At 45.4% G+C, this 27,395-nt stretch overlaps 1 protein-coding gene and 1 long non-coding RNA gene across 3 annotated transcripts in view; one reads left to right on the forward strand and one right to left on the reverse strand.

Annotated features, from left to right (window-relative positions):
• The first annotated feature begins 699 nt into the window (after window positions 1-699).
• LOC119174781 (uncharacterized) lies at window positions 700-14,342 on the forward strand. The gene is made up of 2 exons (XR_005110224.2): window positions 700-1,392; window positions 13,053-14,342. It is a non-coding gene; the product is annotated as an uncharacterized LOC119174781 (long non-coding RNA).
• The window catches only part of LOC119174780 (ankyrin repeat, SAM and basic leucine zipper domain-containing protein 1-like), a 50,880-nt gene continuing 36,902 nt past the window's right edge, over window positions 13,418-27,395 (reverse strand). The window contains exons 10-12 of one of the 2 annotated variants that reach the window (XM_075895127.1): window positions 18,349-18,594; window positions 16,251-16,476; window positions 13,418-13,716 (exon numbers count right to left, since the gene is read on the reverse strand). In XM_075895127.1, coding sequence (XP_075751242.1) covers window positions 13,531-13,716; window positions 16,251-16,476; window positions 18,349-18,594 — 658 coding nt within the window. In that variant the 3' untranslated portion in view covers window positions 13,418-13,530. Of the gene's footprint in view, window positions 13,723-16,250; window positions 16,477-18,348; window positions 18,595-27,395 lie in introns of both variants that reach the window. The other variant, XM_075895126.1, reaches the window with a different exon arrangement.

Below are 27,395 nucleotides of genomic sequence, written 5' to 3' on the forward strand. Positions count from 1 at the left end.
CCGCAAATGTCGTCGAAAGACGATAGTCTCAATTGCGTCTGGAGAGAGTGAAAAAAAACGTTTATTTGATGTTCTGCGCGAGAAAATCGGTGAATGGTATTCTGGAGGCGCTGCGTAAGAGTGCCTCGAGCGTGCAGCGGAGGCGAACGAGCGCATCCAGTCACGTCACACGTGATAAGGTGTAAAGCAAGGCGACGGGTAGGCGCCACCACCATGTCGTCTTGGGAAAGCGTTGGAAACACTTGCCTTTTCGTGCAAGCGTTGCCTGGTCAGCACAACGTGATAAACGCTGCGGTCCTTAGAATTACTTGCGTATGCCATTTCTAGTAAGAGACACACATATAGAGAATATTGACGTGCTGTTATGATGCCTCAGATATGCGCAATAATTGCTTTTTAATTGACAATCGCAGAAATATATGAACACTAAATCTTGAGCAATATTGGTGGGCGCTGCGGATGGGGTCGGCCGTTTGGAGTATCGTTTGGACACAGTGGTGCTGTTTAGGATACCGTTAAGGGCAGACAAACGAACAAATGTACAGACAGACCAAAATTTTTGCGTCGAAGGTCCCCAATAAAGACTATCGTCTTTGAAAACAGATAGGCTTACCATGTCTTCACAATACAGCCCCATTGCACAACAGTAGCGCGACGCGGGCACCACGTCGCATGCTTCTCGCAACTTAGCGGAAGCTGTGATACCGGGAAAAATGCGAAAGCACTTACTAAACTCCGCCTCGTAAAACGAATAGAGCGTCATATTGAAATGTCTGTATTAAACTCAATGCCCTACGGTGCAGCGCGCTCGACAAAGTGGAATTACACTTGCTCATCGCAGGGCGCGTGATTCGATCAGGGAAATCCGCTTGATAACATGCCGGATGCCGGGCATCTCGGTTGCTAATCATTTCATTATTTTTGAGGCCACACTGGGGCAACAATTTTATTCCCGAAAGAGATAACGGTCACCTTTGTAAAATCAGTTCTTATTCGTAATGATACGAGTCACAGCGATTGGAGCGAACAGTTGCACGCGGTAAATGGGCGACAATCATCCCCGAAACAACAGATAACGGTGACCTTTGTCAAATTAGTTCTTGATCGTAATGGCGAGTCACCGCGGTCGAAGCGAACAGTTGCACGGTAAACGGGCGACAATCATTTCCGAAACAACAGATAACGGTGACCTTTGTCAAATCGGTACAGTTGCACGGAAAACGCGCGCTCCCACGCACGTGCATGCATGTATAAGCGTACCGCTACAAGCCCGCGTGGTAGGCTGCTCGGAGGATCGTACAGGTGACGCTTGATAGTCGTGGGAGAGCGTTATTTTGTGCCACATAGTGTGTCGACAAGGCCGACAGGCGCTGCTTGCAGTGCGATCAACAGGTGAGCAATACCGCGGTGTGGTACAGCGCGCGCACCCGTATCCGAATCCTACAGTTTTTCCCAGGTATTACAGGCCGAGAAAGTGTGTTTTTATATGCCTTTCATCATGCGATCCGATCGAATGCTGAGTGCGCAGACGCGGGGATCGAAAATGACACTGTTTTCATAGTTTCTTATTCGGTGACCTTCTTTGCGCGAAATAGTTGTTAAAACCAGTAATCATCGCGACAAAAAAAAAAAAAAAAAAACTAAGATATGGGCTTTTTAACTTTTAACAATGCGTGACAATGCAAAGTGAATTCTTTCTTTATTATTATTCATGTGTAGAAATGATAGCGAACCTCTTGTGGGGTTATGGTTTGATAATAATGGTTGTTACTAATCACGCCTAATATATACAGATATATGCAATGAGCTCTTAGCTAGCGTGCCCTTTGCAGGCAAAAAGTGTGCGACATCTGCAGTCAGCGTAACATATTAGGGAGCCTCATCTCATTTACCATATGAAGGGTATTGAACAAGTATACATACACTTCGCGATCTAAAATAGTACCAAAGATTTTGTACCCAATGTGAGTTTTGTGCTTGTTGAGGTCAGAGCAGAATACTAAATAGTATGAGTCATTGCAGTCAGTTGAGGGGTAAGGCGCAAAAATGTTCTGTATCACATCCTAATCAGCCTCGAAATCAGTCCCAGTGATTACACATGCATGGCCACAACATATTTAATGAATTCAGAGTAAAATACAAGCTTGCGCAATGCCCATACCTTGTCAACATTTTGTGCGAAATGTTAAACTTTCGTCGCAATTTTTTTTTTCGTTGTTCAAGCCAAAGGTTTTAATCAATCACTGCTGCACTTTATGAAGAGATTATACTGACTGTTATGTACACAGCTTATGTACAGAATCGTGTTCATTAGTTGTGTAAGTTTAAAGTGGTGCTTTACACCTCTGTAAATGGTGGCAAGCAAGACACAGATGTCACATTCGCAGTACAAGTTGAGCTTACAACAAACAATAATAGCAGATTTTGTTGGTGATGTCTGCCACTGGCACCGGTGTGTGTCACCGCGTGTGTCACAGCAAACGTTGGTCACAGCTATTGCATAAAAGGAGGGGGGAAAACCCCAAAGTTTGAAAATTACTTGAACCGAGGCATTCTACGCTGCAGGTGAGCATTCTACCACATAGCGATGCCACAACTTGAAACTCTTTTGGAAGTCACAGCACTGTCGCAAAAGCGAAACAGTGAAAGCGATAGCAACAAATTGGAAGGTCACGCAAAGAATAACAAGCATATCCGAACGTGCTCCGCGTTTCTCACGCACAAATGACGCGCGAAAGTACTCACAGCTACAGATGAACGCGAATAAGCGTCTGAGTTGTTACTTCGCTGCGTCTGAAAAGCGCGACCTTTTCGCAAATGGAGACTGCGCGACAAGTGCAGTGACCTTTGTGCGCCCGGTAACTCCAACCAGGGGTGCAACAGCCGAAATAGAATTTGGAGCAATATTTGGAGCCGCAGAATCTTACTTTTGGAGCACTAAAATGCGTGTTTGGAGCAGGTTACGGAAAGTAAAACATCTATTTTTATCACCAAAGACAGAATTTGGACCAAAGAAGGCTTGCATTAAGAAAAATAAAGTATGTGCAAGCCATTACACATACCTAAATTATGCGGAGTAAACATGGTCACTGCTGTTTCAATAAAGTCACAGGTTTGCCGCAAAGGCGAAGCAATGAACGCGATAGCCACAAATTGGAAGGTCATGCGCAGAATGGCAAGCAGATCGAAACGTTCCCCGCGTTTCTCACGCACAAATGACGCACGAAACGTACTCACATGTACAGATGAACGCGAATAAGCGTCTCAGTTTTTACTTCGCTTTGTCTGAAAAGCGCGCCCTTTTCGCAAACGGAGGCTGTCCAACGATTGCAGTGACCTTTGTGCGCCCCATTACTACAACAGAATCGTTCCAGTGCAAGCCCAACGCCAGCCAAGACGTGTGATCCTCCCCACCGGGAGATAAGGGCGCGCGAGGGATCTTCCACTCCTCTCCGCGGGTCAAAGTACGCGTGAGAAATAGGAGCCGCCCGTGAAGGATTAAAAAAATTGCTAGAGTGTAAGCTCCCGCAAGCCTTGCCAGCAGAAATAAAGCCAGTTTTGCCACTGCCAAGATGGCGGAAACATGCTCTTTTCTGGTAGTGCCCACTTAAAGACCAAGTGGCTTTGATATGTTAATGTAAATGCAAAGTTAGTTCTATTTTTAAAGATAGCTGTTCCCGACGAAATAACACAGAAACGAGTATGTGTGACTGAATCTCCAAAGAACTTTGCCTCCAATTAGAGGCTTCCTAAGGAAAATTAGTAACACTAAGACGCACTTGGAGCCGTAAAAGTTGGAAGTGCGTGGGAAAAGCTCCGTTCTTAATCGCTGAACGGTGGTACTTTATCATGCCCCTAGTAAGAGGGCCACCGCAGCCGCCACCTTGCCATAGACACGGATTCACTCCTCGGCAATCATTTCCACTCCAGCAATTTTTTTAAATCCTCCTTGGAGCCGCCGCGCACTCATTGCACCATCTTGCTGAATAATGCTAAAAACACGATACCCCCCCCCCCCCCCCCTCGAGAAGTCCGCCAGCAGAGGTAAGTGGTAGATATAAATAGCTTGCCGTTTGAACATTGAAGGAGGTACCCCTCGGTGACTCAGTGGTTAACACCTCCCATTCAGGACGCAGAGGTCCCACGTTTGATTTCGCGTGCTGGAGTCTTTTACCTGGATTTTTTTTTATTTCTTGCATTTTCATATATATAGACACATATACATATACGGTGCATGACGCCGGCGGCGAAATTCAACCGAGAGTGTCCATATAATTGCTATCACAATAAAAACTAGTATGTTGATCTACCCCACTGAGCATAAAATGATAATGTCCACATTAACACTTGCCGCACCTGTTGAATCCTTTGGTAGAATCCGTGAGTTAAAATGTAGATCTGGCGACCTTGAGATTCAAGAGATTCGTGAAACTGAGGAGTAGGGTTGGCAAAAAAAAAAAAAAAATGCAGTTCTTTTAAGGCGGCAGAAGTGTCATACACTCCTCCAAATTATTGCCAGTCATACACTTCTCCAAATTATTGCCTCCAAACTTTCTCAGGCGTCAAGATCATTCTAATGCTCACAACGGAGCCGCCGCCTGGGGGCAACTGGCTGCAGCGCGCAAGTGTGGATTGCTCCGCGCGTCGTCTGCTAGACACGTCGTGTTTTTAATGTGCACATACTTCATCAACGTTCTCAAAGGGTGGTTTGTTCGGTTATCTCAGCGCGAGGGTGCTTGCACGTATGTCTGAAACGACGTACGAAAGCAATTGTTCTCGCTCACCTGCCAATGCATGTAACGAGGTTGGCAAGTGCAGTTTTTCAAAGTGGTGTCTATTGTCGTCGTACCCTGCATTCACCAGAATAATTTCAGAGTAGGTGCGGCTTTCTGCTTCAAACGCATCGTAAAATGCTCTTGGCATCCTTACAAACATAAGGGCTATTAAAAGGTATGTGAATGCCGCCACTCCCTTTTTCCAGGAGCAATAGAAATGTGGAATAGCTTACCTGATCTGGTTTTCAAAAAACGTCAGTCAACTTTAAAGACGCGTTAGACAGCTTTCTCTGCATTGATAAGCGCTAACTTCTGGTGCCAGAACTTGTTTCTTTATAGTCACTGCTGCTTGGTCCATCATTTCCTGATGATGATTATTCATCTGTTATTCCTATGTGCTGCTTCATTGTGTGAATATTATGTGATATATGTGACACGTACAATTCCTGTAATGACCCCAAAGCACGGGGTTGACAGTATCAAATAAATACACAAATTCGCCGAAAGTCGGATCAGATCGCACGCAACTAAGTGCCTCTGCGTGTGCTATACCTATCCACACTTCGGCGGAGACGGTGCTGCCACATATAACCCAATCTCGCCGCGAATACATGCATGAGTAATTGAACAAAATTAGCTGTCCCGTGAGTTGTGCTAACAGCCCCTTCCAAATCATAACATACGATTTCCCGCAGGGCACCGGTGTATTGCGCGAAGGCGGTTTAAGCAGCGTTCTGAGCGGGTTACAGTGATGGAATAAGCGACATTTTGATTTCTGGATCAGAAAAAAAAAAGTGCTTTGGAGCAGCCTAGCTTAAGTGTCTTCAGAGCAGTATTGGTGTTTTCGGAACAGATGCATGTTCCAACTCCTGAAGTCTAAAAGATCACATAAGAATCCAATATCTATATTTATTATTAAACATGCCGTATGCTAGTATGCATCTAGTATACAAATAGTATAGTTGGCGTAACTCATAGGCGGGGGGGAGGGTGGTCAAGATAGTCTGTAATTCTCTGGTGTTCAGGCTGTGGAGAACACCCCTTGCAAGTTTCCCACTTGAGATTTTGCTTTAGCACGTGATATCATGTTTAACAGTTAACTATAGCGCAATCAAGTTTTTAAACGGCTTTTTATCTGTTACTGCGTACCTGTGGTAAATGCCCTTCAGCTGTGTGAACTATGGAAATTGAAAAAAAAAGGTGAAAAAAAAAGAGACTGAATAGAACAATGCAATTGCTCGAGCTCGGACCCCATGCTCGTTTTTTTTTTCATTTTATTTGAAAGCATGATTTAATTCCTCTATAAATAAATATACAACTATTAAAATACGAATTGCACACCATGGCCTGATATGAGTCACCCCTTGAGATCTGTCTGGATTTACGCCACTGAGTAGCATACTAGGATGATAGTGTATACAGCTTGCTCTTGGTTTCGCTTATGCTCACGGGATGGTCCCATGGTTCAACTACATTCTTTTTAGTTTGCCAATACCATTTTGAAGCAGGTTTGGAGCAGTTAATAGCAAATATTGCACTTTGGAGCAGCACTTACATCACGGGGGTTAGAGCAAGGCTAAGAAATTTTTGAAAACCACTAAGCCCTCCCCTCCTTTTTTTTTTTTTTTTAACGATGAGGTTGGGTTTAGGGCACAGTATCTCGGCTCGCTTGCAAGGCGCGTTCTACCAGATAAAGTATACAGCGGCGCTCGTCCGTTGGTCCGGCGACAGCACCAGATATCTACCGGGACGACGCAACTTCAAGACAGAAAAATGTTTTATGTGCCCTTGTTATCCATGGCGATCAACCTGACCGCCACAAATGTCGGCGTTCTCAGCACGTACACTCAGTTCACACTCGGAAAACCGCGGTATGCGCTCCCAGCTCTACTTGATAACATGCCATAGCTGCTTTTGCCGTGGGTTACGGCAACGCATTTTTGTCTTGAATTGGCATCGCCCCGCCGATAGGTATTCGTTGCGGCCAGCGGACCGACGGGTGCACGGCTTTGTTACTTTATCTGGTCGACATACATAATAAATACATAATACATAAGAAAGGAGATGACAAAGACTTGAAGAATTACAGGCCGATCAGCTTGCTCTCTGTAGTATACAAGCTATTTACAAAGGTAATTGCTAACAGAGTAAAGAAAACATTAGAATTCAATCAACCAAAGGAACAAGCAGGACTTCGAACAGGCTACTCAACGATTGACCACATTCATACTATCAATCAGGTAATAGAGAAATGCTCAGAATATAACCAACCACTATACATAGCCTTCATAGATTACGAGAAAGCGTTTGATTCAGTAGAAATATCAGCCGTCATGCAGACACTGCGGAATCAGGGCGTAGATGAAGTATATATAAACATTTTGGAAGAAATCTACAGGGGATCAACTGCTACCATAATGCTTCATAAAGAAAGCAACAGAATACCACTCAAGAAGGGTGTAAGGCAGGGGGACACAATCTCCCCAATGCTATTTACCGCGTGCTTACAGGAGGTTTTCAGAAGCCTAGAATGGGAACAGTTAGGGATAAGAGTTAATGGAGAGTACCTTAGTAACCTGCGCTTCGCCGATGACATCGCATTGCTGAGTAACTCAGGGGACGAATTGCAACTCATGATTACGGAGTTAGACAAGGAGAGCAGAAAGGTGGGTCTTAAAATTAATCTCCAGAAAGCGAAAGTAATGTACAACAACCTCTGAAAGGAGCAGCGCTTCGAGATAGGTAATAGTGCACTTGAAGTTGTAAAAGACTATGTCTACTTAGGGCAGGTAATAACCGCTGAGCCGAACCACGAGGTTGAAGTAACTAGAAGAATAAGAATGGGGTGGATCACATTCGGCAAGCACTCTCAAATTATGACAGGTAGATTGCCGCTATCCCTCAAGAGGAAGGCATATAACAGCTGTATCTTGCCGGTACTTAGCTACGGAGCAGAAACCTGGAGACTTACAAAGAGGGTTCAGCTTAAATTGAGGACGACGCAGCGAGCAATGGGAAAAAAAAATGGTAGGTGTAACCTTAAGAGACAAGAAGAGAGCAGAGTGGATTAGGGGACAAACGGGGGTTAAGGATATCATAGTTGAAATAAAGAAGAGGAAATGGACATGGGCCGGGCATGTGGCGCGTAGACACGATAACCGCTGGTCATTAAGGGTAACTAACTGGATTCCCAGAGAAGGGAAGCGGGTTAGGGGGAGACAGAACGTTAGGTGGGCAGATGAGATTAAGAAGTTTGCGGGTATAAATTGGCAGCAGCAAGCACAGGACCGTGTTAACTGGCGGAACATGGGAGAGGCCTTTGTCCTGCAGTGGGCGTAGTCAGGCTGATGATGATGATCTGGTCGACAGCGTTTCGCTAGTGCCCTGACCTTAATGGGGTTAAGGTTAGCGTGGTAAAATTACCGCGGTTTAAGGTTAGAGTCTGCGCGCTTGTATTAACGATTCAGACTGCAGGTGGGTAACGTGGCCTCCATTTCTCGCTGAAGTTAGCACAACCGAAAACGTTTTGAGGCTGGTCGGGTATTTTGGCGCAGCGTGGCGCAATTTGAGCAAATTTCGTGGTTTTGGCACAGCTCAGCGCAAAATAGGTAATTGTATCAAACTGGCGCAGCTGTTGCACACCTGTACAACAGAACCGTTCCGGTGAGAGCCCAATACGTACGATCCTCTCCACCGCGAGATAAGGGCGCACGCGTGAGCGTCCACCCCACTTTTCTCCGCGGAGCAAAATACGCGTGGGAAAGGAGAGCGCGCGCCACCGCGTCATGACGATCTGGCGACGCGCGCTCGTGGCGCCATCTTGCTGGTAGTGCTGAAAACAACAGTTTCCCCGAGATAGCCATCGGCAGCACTAAGTGGTATATGTAACAGACAGACAAAGAACTTCATTGGGTCCTGAGAAACGCTACTCCCTTAGAGCAACGTCGCGGGCCGCTCCCACGTAGGAACGGGGAGGCCCAGCCTCACCGCCACATTGTGGGCTCTCTGGACAGCCCATGGTTGGGGTAGAAACTATGAACTTCGTAAGGCAGAGTCCCAATCTTCTTCTGTGAGCCGACTTGGGCCACGTAACGAGGGGCAGTGCCAGAGCATATGTGCTAAGTCACTAGCCTCACCACAATCAGGACAAGTAGAGTCAAAAGCCTCTGAGGAGACTATGCTGAGGAAAAATAGGCTTGCATAGGACCTGGTATGTAGCATTCTAAACGTGATGGCCTATAGCTTGCGGTTTGAATGTTGAAGGAGGTGCTCTCGTCGTTTAGTGGTCAACGCCTCACACTCACAATTTAGAGGTCAGATGTTCGATTTCACACGCCAGAGTCCTTTTCTGGATTATTTTTCTTTCCTGCATTTTTACACACACACACACACACACACTCATATATATACGTTTACATATACGGTGAATGACGCCTACATCGACGCCGGCGGCAAAATCAAGCCGAGAGTGTCCATATAATTGCTATCGCAATAAAAGACTCTATACAAGCGTCCTATATGGTGTGGAATCGCATTATCAGATGTATTATGGCATCACAGAAGGGTAGAACCATACCAGGCATAACAATATGGGAAGTGGATTACAAGTGTGTTGCTTAAAGCTTCCCTCCCACTACAAAAGGCTCAATCACAATTATTCACTGTCCTTGTCCAACACAGCAGCAGCAAAGTGTGCAGCTACGCTGGTGTGTGTATTGCACTCAATATGCCTTGTGGGTGCTTCCCTACTTTATAAAAAAATATATGGTATAGAGGGTACATAACAACTATGCTTGCAGTAGGCACCCTACAGGAGTTGACTACGGGCTATGTGGAGGCCACTCATCTAGCTTATGCTGCGACTGTGCAACGTGTTCCACGCTGGCCTGCAAATTTTTTCTTATCACAAAAATGTTTCGTGCTGGGGTACACGAAGAATTTGGGCACAATTTCTTTCATGGAAGTGATGTCATAAAAGGGCACTTGGGAAGCTCAGAAAGAACTTCAGAAGAACACTTTCATGGAGCCACCAAACCGAAGCACTGATCTGTTTTCACACAAAAGCCAGGCACGTTAAGCACTCAGCAATCAGGGTGTCTACCAATTTGTTATTTCTAAAATCCCAGACTTTTCTAGGTTATCAATGATGATTAAATACGAATTCCATGACTGGTATGTCTGCATAGAAAACTGCGCACAGTAAACAAAAACCAGACGCTTCATATAAGTAAAAATTAAACAAAATTACCAGACTCATTGAGAATGCTCTGTGCGCATACGGTAAATGTGGAAAAAAAAAGATGTATATCTGGTCAAAATAAAAGCCCTGAGCCAGGCAGTGAGCAAGTCAGCTGTTAGATGTTCAGAAGAACCAGAAAGCAAACGCACATGTTAAAAGTAGCTGCGGATGAAAGTTTGAAGGAGCCTGGGATAGTCTGACATTGCAGTCAAAGCTGCGAGGAAACACAGAAGTGGTGCCATCTCGCGACATGCGTGTGAAACAAGGACATGGTAGCCCGGCTGGTTCAGCTACTGGACCATAATCTATTTTCTTATAATGGCTGTAGCCCAGGTCTTTTAATATGTGGAGTGGATTGAATTAGATCTAATGAGACCTGAATTGCTGTACTTACTATTCATTTGCATCAACGCCTAATTTGGACAGCTCTAAAATATACTTTTCAGAAAATAAAGTTAGTAACTGCTACTCGCATATTGTGTACCTTGTCTTGACAAGGAGTAACGACAGTGTTTCAAGAACAGAGCCGTACTGCAAAACTCTTTTTTGTTTTTTTCCGACAAGCACATGCATCTTTGCCTTTTATGTCTCTGGGCTCAGATAACCTGCATGTTCTCACGGTGGGGGGGGGGGCGACTTATTTGTATTTATTGAATGAAAGAGAAACATTGCCTTCAACGAGTGCTGGGACAGTTGGGTTGTTGCTCCCATCGCATCTACTAGAGTTAAGCAAAGCGTCAAGTAGTCAAGCGGAAGCCAAGTAAAGACGGCCTTGACTGAATTCCTAATGCCCCATCCAGTGCCTACATATATGGAGCAGTCGGTGAACAATTGTGCAGCACGAGCAGTTGGTTTTTACTAGCAGACGCTGCTTGCGTTGGCTTTACGAGGCGAGAGAGGGGGAGAGGGACAGTCGGCATGAGAAGCGAGCATGTGCAGTAGGGGTGTAGACACCACCGCCGTTGCCAGATTTGCGAGTAGGTTCGACTATAAAATGCTCCACATTTAAAAGAATCTTGCATCATGCCTGCACCTGAAATTCAGATACAGACGACTGTATACATACGCCAAACAGGAGTGATGAGACACTTATGACAACGTACTCCCGCTGCTTACGTCACGTATTTAGGTGTATTTAAGTACGCTGTGCCTTTCTTATAGCTTTTATTGTGAATAAAGCTCTCTCCGATATAGGGAACTGAAACATCAGCAGTTTTTGTGTTCTATGGGTCGGTGAATCTTTCCGTGTTTACACTCAGAAGCAAGAGGTATGCACTGTTTTTTTTTTTCACACGCATTCTAGCAGCTCACTGTAGTTGCAGCCGAGACATTTTAAGCTTTGATCAATGATAATGCTCATTTTTGTGATGGTCACACAGAACTGCTGTCAGTTTCCATGACCTGGCTAGGTTTTTCAGAAATTCCCTGGGTTTTCCGTGACTTTTCTAGAAGGGTCCCAATTCCCTGACTGTTCCAGGTTGGTAAACACCCTCCATCATGAACGCAAGCAGGTTTCCTGGTGCAAATGTGTCATTTAAGCTTCCCCTTTGATAAGAATTGTGCAACAATCCAGGCATGGTGCTGAGGAGTACTGCGCCGAAGTGCTGCAGATGCATCTTGGCACAAATTGGTGCAATCGCGTCTACAGCAAACTGGCAACATATGCAAGCAAAAAGCACAGCAATTTCATGGCATCAGGCCGTGCGCTATGAACCGTGCACTTTGCATTTATGAATCCAAAGATGTCCCAACATGCTAAACTGCCTACTAAAAACAAAGTAACTATGACCAAGATGTGGCGGCATGTGCCTTCATAAGAGCATTCAAATAGACTCTTTTCAAAATTCAGCGCCACCTATCGAACGAAACCGAAAACACATTTTTTCCACCATGTCTTGTTCACCCTATGGACGCTGATTGGCGTACCGTCCAAACGCGGTACACGTCTTGCAGGAATGCAAGCGGTGTCTGTGTCCACTGCAGGGAACGCTCGTCTGCGACGCTGGAACACACAGCCCGTCAGCTCGCACGAGCGAACAAGATATGGCAGAAGAGCCATGTTGCCAGACTGAATTTTCTGGAGGGTCTATCGAAGGTTGTCATGTCGGCCTAATAGCAACACAAGCTGTGGAAATTGTGTATTTCTAAACTTGCAACACAACTGCAAATATACGTATGGAGACATTTACAGCAAAAGCTGTTAAGGGATCACAACAAGGGTGCCATAGTTGCCTGCCACTGTCAGTTTCCTTACACACTATGTCGCAAAACAAGAAAAAGTATCCATAACGGAACAGGGTTCAAGCGTGGGTCCTCTTCGTGGCAGCCCCATAATCTACCAGAGAGCCATACCAGTGCTAGTAAATCCTGTACATAAATACCCTATACTAGCATTACGACTGGAAGGAACAGTGTCAAGACACACAATATAGCATTGCAGAAGAGCAAGATAACCAGGCCTCGCAGATTGTGAATTATGTGACCAGGCATAGCATAGTATGAATTGCATAATAAGTAGATCGTTCAAAGCTTCCAACACATTACAAAAGTCTTTACCATAATTCTTTATTATCAGCCACTTCATCAATTTATGGTGTAGTGGGTACTTTGCAAGCGTACCTGAATAAGGCAGCCCCAAGGGAGTCTGCAGCAGGTTACAGAAACCCCACTTTACCAGCTTTTACTGTGACAGTGCTGCACTTTCCATGCAGGCCAGGCATTTTTATTTTTTCGTCTTGTGAACAGTAAAAAAATATTTCGTTGTTTCTTCCATATATTTCAAAATTCAATGACAATTTTTACAACATGGAAGGGCATTTAATCAATTGTCCCCAAGATTCAAAGTGGTGCATCATAGTGTGTACTTGCACATTATTAAATGCAAAAGCTATCGCAAAGACTTTTGACACTGCACCAGCAGTAGCTGTGGTACTCATAATACCATCCACTCATCCACTTGATTTATTTGTATTTGTCTATTGCAGAAAACGCAGCTTCACTGCTTGAATGAAACTGACATGTGCATGAATCCTGTGCAGGTTCGCTCAGCGCCACAGTGCAGCCACTGCTGGTCTGCTACTGTCTCAACAGAGATGCCATGGGATGCCAACAGAAGCCACCTTGATGTGGTGGCCGATGTCAATCCCACACCACACGCGGAACGTCACAATGTCATTAAAACAAAACGCACTTCTAGGGCAGCTGCTGATCACGAACAGGGCAGCTCTGAAAAGAACAAACATGACCCCGGACCCACACCTCCAACTAACGATATGAGCACCATGGAGGAACCCCAGCAAGGGCACTCGGGTCAAGAGAGGCCTGCATCTACACACTCGGACTCCCAGAACTCAACAGACGAAGAGAGTAATATGACGAAACGGAGAAAGCGTCTATGCGCAAATAAGAGATGTAATATCATTTAATTCAATGATGATGTTTCTGTGGTCCGGTGGCGAAAATGGGTGATTGATGTATTACAGCACTTCCGTGAGACTAGAAGTATGTCGAGGTTCTTTACATATTGCGATGCATGAACAACCCGGGTAGACGCGGCCAATGACTGTGTCGGCCCAGGGCTATTTTGCAAGCCCACAGTGCCGTGAAAAAGAAGCATAAAGGCACCCACGCTGAGAGTTTGCTGCGCTTCACCTCAACAGGCAGCGGTGGCCATTGAGGTTCCCACTGGATGCATCCTTTGTCCTGTAACTTGAAAGAATAGTGACAATGTGAGGCTGACCTCGCTGTCTTGTATTCGCACTACATCAACGAGCCTACTCCGAAAACCTCCGGCACTATATCTCAAATTCTAGTAGAGAACGTTATTACAGAAATTAGTTGACTTGGCCACAACAAATGTGACAAGAGCATATGATCTAGATAAAATCAGGATGTTTGTGCGGTAACTCAAGGGATGGACCCAACACTGTGCAGGATAATCTTGTATACTCAAACTAGGTACATTGACGTATACTCAAACTAGGTACATTGACGTAAAAGCCTGCCTACCAAGTGTGCGTACATCAAAGGGACAAATTGTGCAATGCATTGTGTTTTATGCTTTAAGCACAAGTTCGAAAGATAAATGAGATGTTTAATACCTTGTGGCCGAAAGGCCTTCTTATGTTAGTTCAGGTTCTGTTGCGGTTACTTAGCGCCCATAGAGTAACATCCAATTTGATTGATTTTTGCAGCTGACAAATTCTATGTGCATGATGAAAGGTCAAGCTGCATGACTGCTCCAACATGAACATTTTATAAACAGTATAGACCGAAAACAATATGAAGCAATTTAAAAAGATTATGAAAAATAAATGTTTTTGTCAGTACACGACTGGTCGCGTGTTCCCTTTTTATAGACAAGCAGTGCTATTTAAAAGATGCACTGCAATAATTGCTGTCCTAGGCATGCGCAGGGCTCCCATTGAGGAGGGGGGGGGGGGCAAAGGTTTGTTGTGGCACCCCGCCTTCCCATTGTGTCCGCAAAGAAGGCTGACTTACCACCTCTCCCACCCTGCCCCCCGTGTACGCGCCCATGATTGCTGTGAACTGTTACACAGCACGGACAAGACAACCTAACCGCTTGATTAGGGTACCAAACCTGAGCAGTCACACAAGCAGCTTCAATCGCAGCAGTGAATAAGCCACAACATAGAAATATTGAAAAAAAGAAAAACAAGAAAGTTCAGCCTTTCTGTGTGCACCACGAATATGAAGATTGCCCAAATCAGCCTGAAAATGACAGAGCATATTGATTTGGCTTTGAAGCTTAAATCCGTTCTTCTGGCCTAAGAACATTCTTGTATCTAATTATGCAAACATTCTCAGAAGACCACTAGTCACTGCGTGCTTTCTATGTAGCTGTGATTTCACAAGGCATTGCTCTGTTTCCAGAACCCTGCGAAAGCTGTATAGGATATTCAAAATTACACTACATATGCCAGGTGTTGCTATAGAATACCGATGCCATACACAAGTGCGGTACAATTTGATATACTGTATATTAAATTGTACAACTAGTAACGTACAAGGGCACAATCCTGGAAACGCCACCCTTACAGCGAGATGAAGCTTGGTAAGCGAGAAAATGCGCGAAAAGAAAGCGCGGGCAGATACTCCACTTTGAGAATCCCACACCAAACACCATGACGTCATTGATTTTGACGGGGTACACTAGGTCTTACAGTACTTCCTAATTAGGAAAAATGAGACACACTGGCATAGAAAGTACCAGAAAATTTTATCCAAACCTGTCTTTATATTTGAGTCTTTCAACTTTTACCAGTATTTATTCATGCGTTCTGGCCAGTATTAATTCATGCGTTCTGAACACCCTGCCTTACACACTGTCCGTTGTCGAGGTGACCACAGCCCATTTGCACCCAAGATACCTCCCACAATTGGTTTCGTTTTATCTTACTTTTTTTTCTTCGTAATATTTTTGTGCCTTCCTTACTTAAGTAACAGCCAACACCCATATGACAAATCAAGCCCTGTATGCCAATGAATGCTAATAACCAACCTTTTTCTTTTTCTTTCCTATTGCTCCTTTGTACACATGCTTTCTCATATCCTGTGCCACTTTTGGGGCTGGGGAACAGTAGGTAAAGCGTACATAAGGAAGAGGAGGAAGGACAAGGAGGTTAGCCACAACTCAGACCGGCTGGCTACCCTGTAAAGCGTACATAAACACAACACTAAGGAAGGCAGCTGCTGCTTCGACAATTGCAAGTCTGCTTCTCAAAACACTCAATTGCGAGAATTAAAGGGACACTTCAACAAGACACTGAATCAGCTCGAAAGGATAAGTTTTTGGAAACCATAGAACTTCACTTTGGTTCATCAGCATGGATTGCCGATTTCGGTGCCTTTTCCTTTCTTACTACCACACTGGCTCAATATATTGTCCCAAAACTTGCCATGTCTAATGACCGGCTCCATCAGAGCACAATGCAACTTGAATGCCCTAGCACATATTGGTAAAATCTACATCACAGTTGGCCGGTGCAAGAATTCAGATGGCGCTGCTACCTGCACGTTTTTTTTTTGCGCATTCGCTGGAGTAGCATACCAAGCATCTTCGCGAGGTAGTAGTGGTGTTCCTTGCATTGTGGAAGTGTGCTTACAAATACAAGTCACTGTTTTTCACTACAGAGTGAGGCTGCCCGTATGAAAAAACAAGAGCACCCCATTTTCCACAAAGTGGCACCACTCAGAAGTTCATGACAGGCACCAACCTTAGCTACCAGCTGGTCTACCCTTTGCATCTGCGTAGAGAGCAAACACAGTGCCTCGTGGGCTTCCCTGAGCTCTTCGCGCAAGTGGCGTGCGCTGCAGTAGTCCCGGCCCAACTCCAAGTCCTTGGGTTTCTTGCTCAGGTGATTTTCCAAGTGGCTCAACGACACTTCCATGTGGCCCAAATGCTTACGGACAGCTGTCACGACAGAGAGAGCCTCGGGGCAGCTGTATCAGAAGAGCAGAACAGTTGCAAAAGCAATGGACCAGCAGTACTGCGAAAACTCAAAACATGGGTTGACCCCTGCTCTTGAGGTGAAGAAAAACAAATAAATAAGCAGGTTAACAAATGAAATAATATAAGACTTACCTCCATTCCAGCCAGTGTGAAATCTGCAGAAACAGCAGAGCAACGGTTGTCCAATGTTTCGCTGGTGATTTTCTGTAATTTCTTGTAATGTTTTGCAATCTCGGATGGGTGTTTGTGCTAATTTTATTTGTAAAGTAGAGATACATGGATGTGCAGCAGCCTCTGCTGCTGCAGGCAGTTACGGCCTTATTCACCCTTGCCCGTTTCACTGTGTGACTACCACAAGTCTGTGACTCAGCTATGGGCGAGGCAGTTATGCCATGGGCATAGCTGGGAACCTGAGCATGACATGCGTGAATACCTATCTGTTGTCAAGCCCAGCCCTATGATAGCTCTGCTATTAAAACTCTTCAGTGCAGTTATAGCTGTGTATACATACTCACTGCGGAATAGGCATGCAGGGATGGCTGCGCAAGGCACCTCTAGTTGATCTGGCAAAACATGATCAGCGATGCCCCAAGACATTCATTATTTAGGTTTGGACAATAAGCAGCACCTCCTGGGCGCAGCAGCACCAATGCAGTGATAGCTAATGACTGATCCCAGCTGCGATGCCGCTGGTAGTCCCACAACCTTGAGTGACTATTGACGGCCATGCACTTCTTTCTATAGTGCAGCTACTGTCGATAGCAACTTCAGGTTTTTCTGCACGGTGCTTACATACTGTGGCAGCCCGGGAGACCCTCGTATGACTACTGCTCAGTGCTGGCAGCTGGTCACTTGCATAAACGAGGCTGATGAATTGCTTCCACCATGATGTGAACATTAACAAGCATTTTTTGTTGTATCAAAAAAGTACTCATATCACTGTGGGGCTTGTGCTTCCTAGTACCCAGCTATGTCCTAAGCAAGATTTTGATGAGAAGCTTTTGCTCAACTGTTCTCGAAAACAGTGCTATTTTTATTTAAGAGATAAGTTAAATGATATATGCATAACTGCATACATATTTGCAAACTGCACTACCCTGTTCAGTTTTTTTTGTGCATTAAATTTGGCAAAAGAAAATGCCCTTCCCCATTAACATTTTCATGTTGAATATTTAGCTGAATGGGCCCCGCAACACTTTCCTGAGTAGCCATAGAATGGCTTCAATAAAAAAGCTTACTGGATCACGAATCGACTGCTGCACAAATTTTACATCCATCCAGTACACGTGCAGTTATAAAGATTTGTCACGAACTGCAACTGCTTTCTCGATTGATTGATACATATGTGGGGTTTACCCTTTAAAACCACCATATGATTATGAGACACACCGTAGCGAAGGGGCTCCGGAAATTTTGACCACCTGGGGTTTTTTAACGTGCACCCGAATCTGAGCACACAGGCCTACAGCATATTCGCCTTCATCAAAAATGCAGCTAACGCAGCCGCGATTCGATGCCGCGACCTGCGGGTGAGCAGCTGAGTACCTTAGCCACTAGACCACCGCGGCGCAGCAACTGCTTTCTCGCTTCTCTCATGTCAATGAAAGCGCTGGAAGCTAAGTAAGAACAGGGTATGGCACAGGAGAAGGTAAGTCATGGACATCGTGACCTTGGTCATTCTTTTTTTTTTAGGCCCCCCTCCACAGGCCTGGGAGGGGACGCCTAAAAGACAAACCGACACACACAACATACTATCGCGCATCTGCACAGGGAAAGGCCCCACGATTATCGCATAAAAAAATGTCCGCCTGAGTAGGAAATGCAGCAGGGCAAGGGACTGCAACATTTCCAGCAGCACTCACGATATGGTGGCCGACTTTCGGAGATCCGGTATGCTACGCTTGTGCCACGGCAGCTGATGAGTCCGACGTATCGCAGCTGCCAGGCGTGACCGCAAGCCGACCTTGGTGATGCCGGCTCTCTCGAGACCCTCCTCGTCCAACTTGAGCAGCCTCTCTAGGTTGCTCACGCCGTGCTCTCGCAGCGTCTCTACAAGCTCCACCATGCCTACGCCCAACAAGAATGTCTCCAACTCATAGTCCACGTCGCTGGAAGGAGCACATGCGAATGCCAACATGCTGTGTAAATGTACAGAAAGCAAGCACAATGGATACTGCTGCTTAAAGAGACACTAAAGGGAAGTATAAAGTTGAGCTAAATTAGAATAAAATATATCCGGGGTTTCACGTCTCCAAATTACAACATGATATTGAGGGACGCCGTAGCGGAAGGCTACGTAAATTTTGAATGTCTGGTGTTCTTTAGTGTGTGCTCACATTAAACAGCACACAGGCCTCGGCTATTTCGCCTCTACTGAAATGTGACCCCCGCGGCCGCGATCGAACCCGCGATCTTGGGGTCAGCAGCAGAATACCGTAGCCACTGATTCCCAGTGGCGGACAGTTGAGCTAAATTGAAGGATTATGCTTGTGCAATCACCAATTAACCATTCCTAGTGAGAATGAGAACAGAGCATTTGCGAGAGAGATAAAGAGCACATTGAGAAATTACAGTGGTACCCTCTGTCATACTTTTGGGTACCTCAATACCTAGATGACATCAGGTTACTTTGTTTACTCAACGGCATAGAGATAAAAAGTGAATGATATAAATTTTGACAATGAATAAATGTGCAGAGTTGTTGATACAAATTAAGGGCGTGGAGCTCTCGGATGCTCGCCGATTCGCTCAAATTGGCATTGACAGTGGTCACATAAACTCCCATACTATTCGGCCAGGCGATTCAAATCGAGCTGTAGCACCAGAGACTTACAGTAGATTTTTAAAAGTAAAGAATTCCTTTATTGGCATGCAGAATGTGGTGATGCACGCCAATGCAGGCAAAAAATCCATCTATGCTAGCTTGATATTTTCCTTTAGAGTCTCTTCGAAAGCCAACTCCCGCGATTTTTCAACCATATTAAAGTAATGGTGCTTCTATATTCCTCAGACACTCTTGTCACAGGCCTGATAAGAGAAATTCTCAGCGAATTGGAAAATAATTTTATACATATAAGCAAGGAAGTGCCACACTAAAACCCGGCTGAGTAGAAATGTCTTCACGAAATGTATAGGCTGGTAAAAGCCGGAAATCGTGCAAGGCAAGCTGATCCTGCCGGCACAGAGTATGAAGTCTCCAAAAGCCACGAAGAGCTGATGCTCAGTAGATAGGGGACAATGGCACAATATGTCTGTGACCGACCGTATCGCACGCTCAAACTTCTCGGAGCTGTCAGACAATGACAGCTGCAGTGCGAGAGCAATTCAAGGCCTACTAATGGTTTCTCTTTGATGAAACAGAACACACTCATGTTTTGGGCTTGCATATAACGCTGCCAAATGCCACCATCTGTTCAGGCCAGCCAAGTTTACGGCTGCTGCAGTTGGGTACTGGGTAAAATGCTAACATTAAGAAGTTTTTAGACAAACTAAATCTTTTTAAAATATTGTTGCAGAATGTATAAGTATGCGGATAGCGGCATTTGACATGAAATCGATTGAAACAATGAAATTCAATATAACCAAAGTACAAGCCACCTTTCTCACTATAGCAGGTTACCATATATACATTGAGACTCAATTTGAACATGTATATGAGAACTCGTTTTGAACATTTTTTTTATTGTATACTTTACTACTCATTTAGTACCACAATGCTGCCGTGCATAAAAATTTTATCATATGACGCTATATGAGGATCACATAGTAAAAAATGCACAAGCAGCACATGAAACGTATACTATAACAGGCAAGAAAAATTCGGGAGCTTACAATGTAAGCAAGCTGCAAGTGAAGCCACTCTGACCGTTAGAGGATATACATTTCTATCTGCTTGCAGCATTAAAATGCTGCAATTTTATAACTGTGCATTCAGGTGCAGAAACAATGGTTACACAGTCTGACCCCTCTAGAAGAGTCACTGAAATAACAGACCATTGAATATGAGAGATACCTGGGTGTCGACATTGAAACGGAGATCAAGAAGAAGGTGCAAATGTGGCACTCTGCTTATAAAAGATGATAATGATGATGTTTGATGTTTTGTGGCGCAAGGGCCAATTCCTGGCCAAAGAGCGCCAGTTCATCGTACTAAAAATATGGACAATGATTGTGATAAACGGCTGTATAAGGGCCATAAAATTCCTCGCGGTAAGGCGGGTAAAAACATACAATCAAATCATGACCATGCCGTGAAAGGTGTGTGTGGTGTGAATAGGAGACAAAAGTTGGTGATAATGAAAAACGATGGTGGACATGTATGGCATTAGCACAAGTACCTCACTCGTTCATACCCTTGCGTCCAAGGGCCGTGAGGCAAGTGCTTTCTTGTGTAGCCACCGCAGCAAAAACCTCTCTGGAGAGGTCGTGCTACGGAATGCCCGGGTATATGATATGAAAATTATAAATTTCTTTTAAAAACGCTAACAATGATTTATGACTAAAGAGCGGTTCCCTACCGACGAACATTGCAGGGTGTAAAGGTATATGTTGTCGGTAGGGTATTAGAAAATGTTGTTTTTTTAGAGTGTCCAATTGTTTGCACTGAATTAAAATGTGAAGAACTGTTAATGCTTCACCACATCTGTCACACAATGGTGGATCGTCACCAGACAAAAGATAAGTGTGTGTCGCGTATGTGTGTCCTATCCTGAGTCTCGTTAGTATTACAGTGAAAGATCGTTATTTCACACTTCATTATTACGAAATTTTGGATAATTCAAAGTGGTCGCCGCAGTGCATAGGAGACCATGTGTAAAACGATTCGTTAATTCGAACAGAAATTGCTGCCTCTACGGATAATTCGAAGAGCGCGCCGCCAAGCGTCATCATCGTCAAACACTAGTGGAAGCTTTTTACGGTCGAACGATAGGTGGCATGACCAGTTTTTTCGAGCTTCAAGTGGCCTCCGAGCGAAGGGCGAGCAAAGTATGGCCTCCAAAATCCAGGTAGCAATTTTTTTTTTTTCGTAGCCCTCCCGCTATCTCAGCGCCTGGCACCACTTGTACGCGGGACCCACGGGACGCTGAGGAGTCGGCGGAGTAGTCCTAGCAGTCCTAGGCCGCTCCCGGCAGCGTCACTTTGTTCCTCGAGCACGTTGTTCGTTCACGAATGATTTTGTGCGCGGGCGACAGGAAGGACTTCGGCATTACGTTGCTCACTGCCATGCACATGTTGGTGCGCGCATGGGAACAGGTGACCGCGACCACAATCGCAAACTGTTTCCGCCACAGTGGATTTGCAGCTGGAAGTGCGCAGGATAGTTGTGACGTCAACGTGGATGGGGCTGAGGAGCTCATGCCAGTGGCATTGCGCGACACTCTTCGGGGCGTACGTTTTGCCGATTATGTTGAAGTTGACACCGGTGCATCGGCGTGTGGTGCCCTGACTGATAAGGACATTATCGCTCAAGTAGCCGGTGCGCAGCCTGATGCTGAAGAGCCAGAAGGTGAGGAAGACGAAAATGACGAAGCGTCTGTGCGCCCGTCAGCTTCTGCGGTGATGGAGGCACTTAATGTGGCGCGTCTCTTCTTCAGCTTTGAAGAGGGTGAAGAGGATTCCATGCGCCGCGTCCGCGCGCTGGAACAGGGAGCCGCAGCTGTGGCATTCAGAGAAAAGAAGCAGATGGTCATCACTGACTTTTTTGGCCAATAAATATTTTTCGTGCCCCCACCCCCGAAATCCACCCATTTTTGCTCACTTTCATTATTTCAAATTTTGTTTAATTCGAAATTGCTCAGCATTCCCATGGAATTCGAATTAACGAGCTTTTACTGTATATCTGTATGACGCGATTTCGATACGGGCAGCCAATGACCAAGGTGTGGCTTAATAACGTGTAGTTTGTTTTGTGTGTGTGTGTATCCCACTTGCTCTGCCAGTACACCCTTAGGTTTCGTTTGAGAGACAGCTTAAGATCAAGGGCCGGGATTGATATGGGTGTAGGGGCAGTGCTTTTGTGGACGGATGCAGCGAGCTGATCCGCCCTCACGTAGCTTTGAACCTCACGGTGCCCTGGCACCCAGAACACTACAACATGTTGTTTGAGTGTGTAGAGTGTGCACAAAATGGAGTAAAGTGAGACAAGGACTGGGTTTCTGTGTTTTTTAAGAGTGTGCAGAGCCGTTACCACACTGAGGGAGTCCGTATAAATTACTGCTTTTTGTATTTGTAATTGCTTGATGTGTTTAGCCGCCACAAGTATCGCATAAGCTTCCGCTGTGAAGATACTTGTGTCTGGATTTAGAGGGCCAGCATCCGAAAAGGATGGGCCGACAGCAGCGTAGGACACAGAGGAGTTAGACTTTGAGGCATCTGTAAAGAACTCAGGACGTGTGTATTTGTGTTCGAGTTCCAGGAAGTATGTTCGGATATGGGCAACAGGCGCATGTTTTGTAACTTCTAGAAAAGACACATCGCAGTCTATAGTCTGCCGTTGCCACGGTGGCGGGTATACTACAGGAGCCATTAAACTGTGTTCAAGTGAGACTCCAGTTTCCTCAGCTAGACTCTTCAGGCAAACTGAGAAGGGCTGCCTCATCGAAGGCCTGTTTTGAAACAGAATTGAGCTCGACAAATCATTAATAGTAGAGTATGAGGGGTGCTTCTTGTCTGCTTTCACCTTAAGGAAATAAACAAAAGACATGTAAGTTCTCTGCAGATGAAGCGACCACTCATTTGACTCAACATAAAGGCTTTCTACGGGGCTGGTGCGAAAAGCACCCGTAGAAAGGCAGATGCCCAAATGGTGCACGGGGTCCAGCATCTTCAAAGCACTTTGAGTCGCAGACTGATAAACAACGGCCCCATAATCTAAGCGGGTGCGAATGAGGCTTCTATATAGGTTCATGAGACATTGCCTGTCACTACCCCACCTAGTACGTGACAACACTTTTAAAACATTCATGGCTTTTAAACATTTTGTTTTTAGATACTTGATGTGCAGTACGAAGGTCAACTTGTTGTCCAAGGTTAATCCTAAGAATTTATGCTCCAAATTAACAGACAGACGTTGACCGTTCTGTTCAATGTTGGGTTCCGAGTGCATGCCTCTCTTTCGGGAGAACAAGACACACGTGCTTTTTTGTGGGTTCAGTCAGAATCAGTTTTCCTCTGCCCATTTGGAGACCTTGTTTAAACCTAACTGAACCTGCCGCTCACACATTGCCAGATTGCAAGATCTAAAGCCAAGCTGGACGTCATCGACATATGTACAATAAAACACATTGCGAGGAATGGACAAGCGCAAGGAATTCATTTTGATGAGAAAAAGTGTGCAGCTAAGTACACCACCTTGTGGCACGCCTGTTCCCTGGACAAATAATTGGGAAAGAACCGTGCCCACTTGGACACGGAATGTCCGGTTTGACAGGTAATTTTCGATTATGTGAAACATTCTTCCGCACACGCCAAGGTGGGACAGGTCTCTCAGAATTCCAAAACGCCATGTTGTATCATAAGCCTTTTCAATATCGAGGAATACAGAGAGAATATATTGTTTATGGGCGAAGGCGTCCCTGATCTGTGCCTCGATACGAACAAGGTGGTCTGTGGCGGATCTACTTTCTCGAAACCCGCACTGAAATGGGTCGAGCAAATTGTTTCAAGGATATGTACAAGTCGACAGTTTATCATTTTTTCGAAGAGTTTGCACAAGCAGCTTGTAAGTGCAATAGGCCTATAACTCGAAGGTAAAGAAGGGTCCTTGCCCTCTTTCAAAATGGGAATAATAATAGCCTCTTTCCAGGAGGTAGGGATAGTGCCAGAAAACCAGATAGCATTGTACAAACAAAGTAAGGTTTTTCGTGTTTTGATTGGTAGGTTTTTTAACATTTCATACACCACACGGTCAGAACCTGGGGCAGAAGTACTGCAGAAGTTTAGAGACGTTCGCAGCTCAGCTAGACTGAAAGCTTGGTTATATGCCTCGTATCTAGTGCATTTATGTTCGAGTTTCTGCTTTTCTATTCTTGTTCTGTATTTCTGGAAAGTGTCAGTATAGTGGGATGAGCTGGACACCTGTTCGAAGTGTGCACCGAGGAAGTTTGCCTGATCTTTCAAGGTATCACCCTGAGTGTTTACGAGTGGAAGTGTGTGTACTTGTTTTCCTGCTATCCTACCGACCATGTTCCAGACTTTAGCCTCCTGTGTGTATGAATTGATCCCTGACAAAAACTTCTGCCAGCTTTCTCTTCTGGCCTGCCGACGCGTTCTCCTGCCTTGAGGCTTTATTTTCTTGAAGGTGTCAAGATTTTCGGCTGTCGGTGAGTTTCGAAGCAGCTTCCAAGCTCTGTTTTGCTGTTTGCGCGTGTTTCGGCATTCAGAGTTCTACCATGACACACGCCGTTTTCCAGGGTGTCCATTTGTTTGTGGGATGCATTTTGTTGCAGCATCAATCAAAAACGCTGTGAAGTAGTTGACAGCAACATCAATGTTCAAAGTACATATGTCATTCCAACCTAGACGAGTGATGGTATAAAATTGTTCCCAGTCGGCTCTACTTATGAGCCACTTGGGAACACGTGGTGGGCACTCAGTTACTGTAGTTGTGCTCAAAACTACGGGGAAGTGGTCACTTCCGTACAGATTACTGACGACTTTCCACTGGAGTAGAGGCACAAGAGATGGAGATACTATGCTTAGGTCTATGGAGGAGTAGGTGTTATTAGCGAGATTATAATAGGTTGGTTCTTTTAGATTTAGGAGACACGCGCTCGACGAGAGAAGGAACTGTTCGATCAGTCGACCTTGCGCGTCATACCGAGAGTCACCCCATAGCCTGCTATGCGCATTAAAGTCTCCAAGGAGAACATAAGGCTCCGGAAGTTCATCAATTAGAGAGTGTAAATTACGTTTTTGCAGCTGATAGCTAGGAGGAATGTAAATAGTGCAGATTGTGATCAGTTTATCAAAAAGAACTGCTCGAACAGCCACTGCCTCAAGGGATGTTTGGAGTTGTGTGTGCACGCAATTCCTTGATTCACTATGATGGCAACACCTCCGGATGATGTCATGGCATCAACACGGTCCTTTCGGAAAATAACGTATTTACGAAGAAAATTTGTGTGTTTTGAATTAAGGTGGGTTTCTTGTACACACAGCACTTTTGGTGAGTGTTCGTGTAAGAGTTCTTGAATGTCGACAAGGTTTCTGAGAAGGCCTCTGACGTTCCATTGTATAATTTGAGTGTTCATGGTGAATGTAAAATAGTGCTGTGTGTACGAAAAGCGAGTGGCTGTTTAGACAGGGAGTTTGAGTTCACTTAACAGGGCCGTCACCAGGCCCTGTTATCTGATTTTTTGTTTTCTCGGCGCGCTCCAAGGAGCCACGCCGCTCTTTCGGCACCAAGGGTACCGACATATCCATTGCCTCCTCGGAGGCACTGGATGCCCGCACGTGCGGGCTGTTAGCTCGAATTTCGGGCCTCGCCTGGTGAGGTGAGGCCTTGAGACCCGAGGACTCTGGAGTCTCCGGTCTCTGTTTGGGAGTAGGCGGTGTAGCCTGGGCTACAGCCGCCTTGGGGGCAAGTGCCACAACCACCGGCTCGGTATGCGCGGGCTGAAGGAGTGGCGAGGGCTGGTGCGGCGGTGCCCCCTGACGCGCCGCATCAGCGTATGTACGTCCATAGAATGGAGCGACTCTTCGCCGTGCTTCCTTAAATGTAATGTTCTCCTTCACCTTCAACGTAAATATTTTTTTTTTCTTTTTTACAGTAGGTGCAGGAGCGTGAATATGCGGCATGGTTTCCTTCGCAGTTTACACAGTGTGGCGGTTGTTTGCAGTTCTCAGACACGTGGCCTAGGACTCCACATTGTGCAAAAGTCTGGCGACCACGACAGGTTTTAGAGCCATGGCCATACCTCTGGCATTGGATGCAACGACGAGGGTTTGGTATGTACGGCCTGATAGATCTCTTCGTGTACCCTGTTTGAATAGATTCCGGTAGTTTACTGGATGCAAACGTGAGTATTAAGTGTTTTGTCGGTGTTTCCTTATTATCTCTTCTCATGATGATTCTCTGTACATTAGTGACATTTTGGCTCTTCCACCCCTCCAAAAGTTCAGTCTCAGTCAAGTCAAGTAAGTCCATGTCAGATACCACTCCGCGAGTTGTGTTCATTGATCTATGTGGTGTTAAGGTTATTGGTATGCCACCGAAATCTGAAAGACGGTCTAGCTTTTCAAATTGTTCTTTGTCGCAGATTTCGAGGAAAAGGTCTCCACTAGCCATTTTGGTTACCTTGTATCCTGTGCCAAGAGTTTCGGTAAGACATCTAGAAACTAGGGAAAGGAGAGACGGTCCTGGCTTGCTTTTCAGTTTTTTCACAGTGGATAACATGAAAGTGAGGATATGTTTCTTTTGGCTGGTTGAAAAAATTTATATCATTGGTGCTTACCCGCTTTAAGCCGGTACGATCAGACAGTAGGGGGAATGCTCTAAGCATGCCTGTCTTATTTTCGTTCAGCAGCGTTGGCGGCCACCCACCACGGAGCCCAACGAGGAGACGCTACAAGTTTGCGGCTGCTGAAACCTGCAGACACCAGCCGTACAACGCCACTATAACCCAATGCGCCTAGACCAAGGTAGGCTATTTGCACAGGGTTAACCCTAGCCGCCAGGAAGTTTGGAAGTAAACGGAAGAGAGTAGAAGACAGGACAGATAAATAGTAACAGATAAAGACGAAGATGTAGGGAGAGAGAGATAGGAAAAGGCGACTGCCGATTTCTCCTGGGTGCGTCAGCCCAGGGGTGCCGTCTACGTGAAGCCGGGGCCAAAAAGGTGTGTTGCCTCTGCCGGGGGGCCTTAACGGTCCAATCACCCAGCGTCGGCTCAACCCCCAGGATCCCCTT

This window comes from Rhipicephalus microplus, chromosome 5 (assembly GCF_043290135.1).
Source record: "Rhipicephalus microplus isolate Deutch F79 chromosome 5, USDA_Rmic, whole genome shotgun sequence".
Lineage (NCBI taxonomy): Eukaryota > Metazoa > Arthropoda > Arachnida > Ixodida > Ixodidae > Rhipicephalus > Rhipicephalus microplus.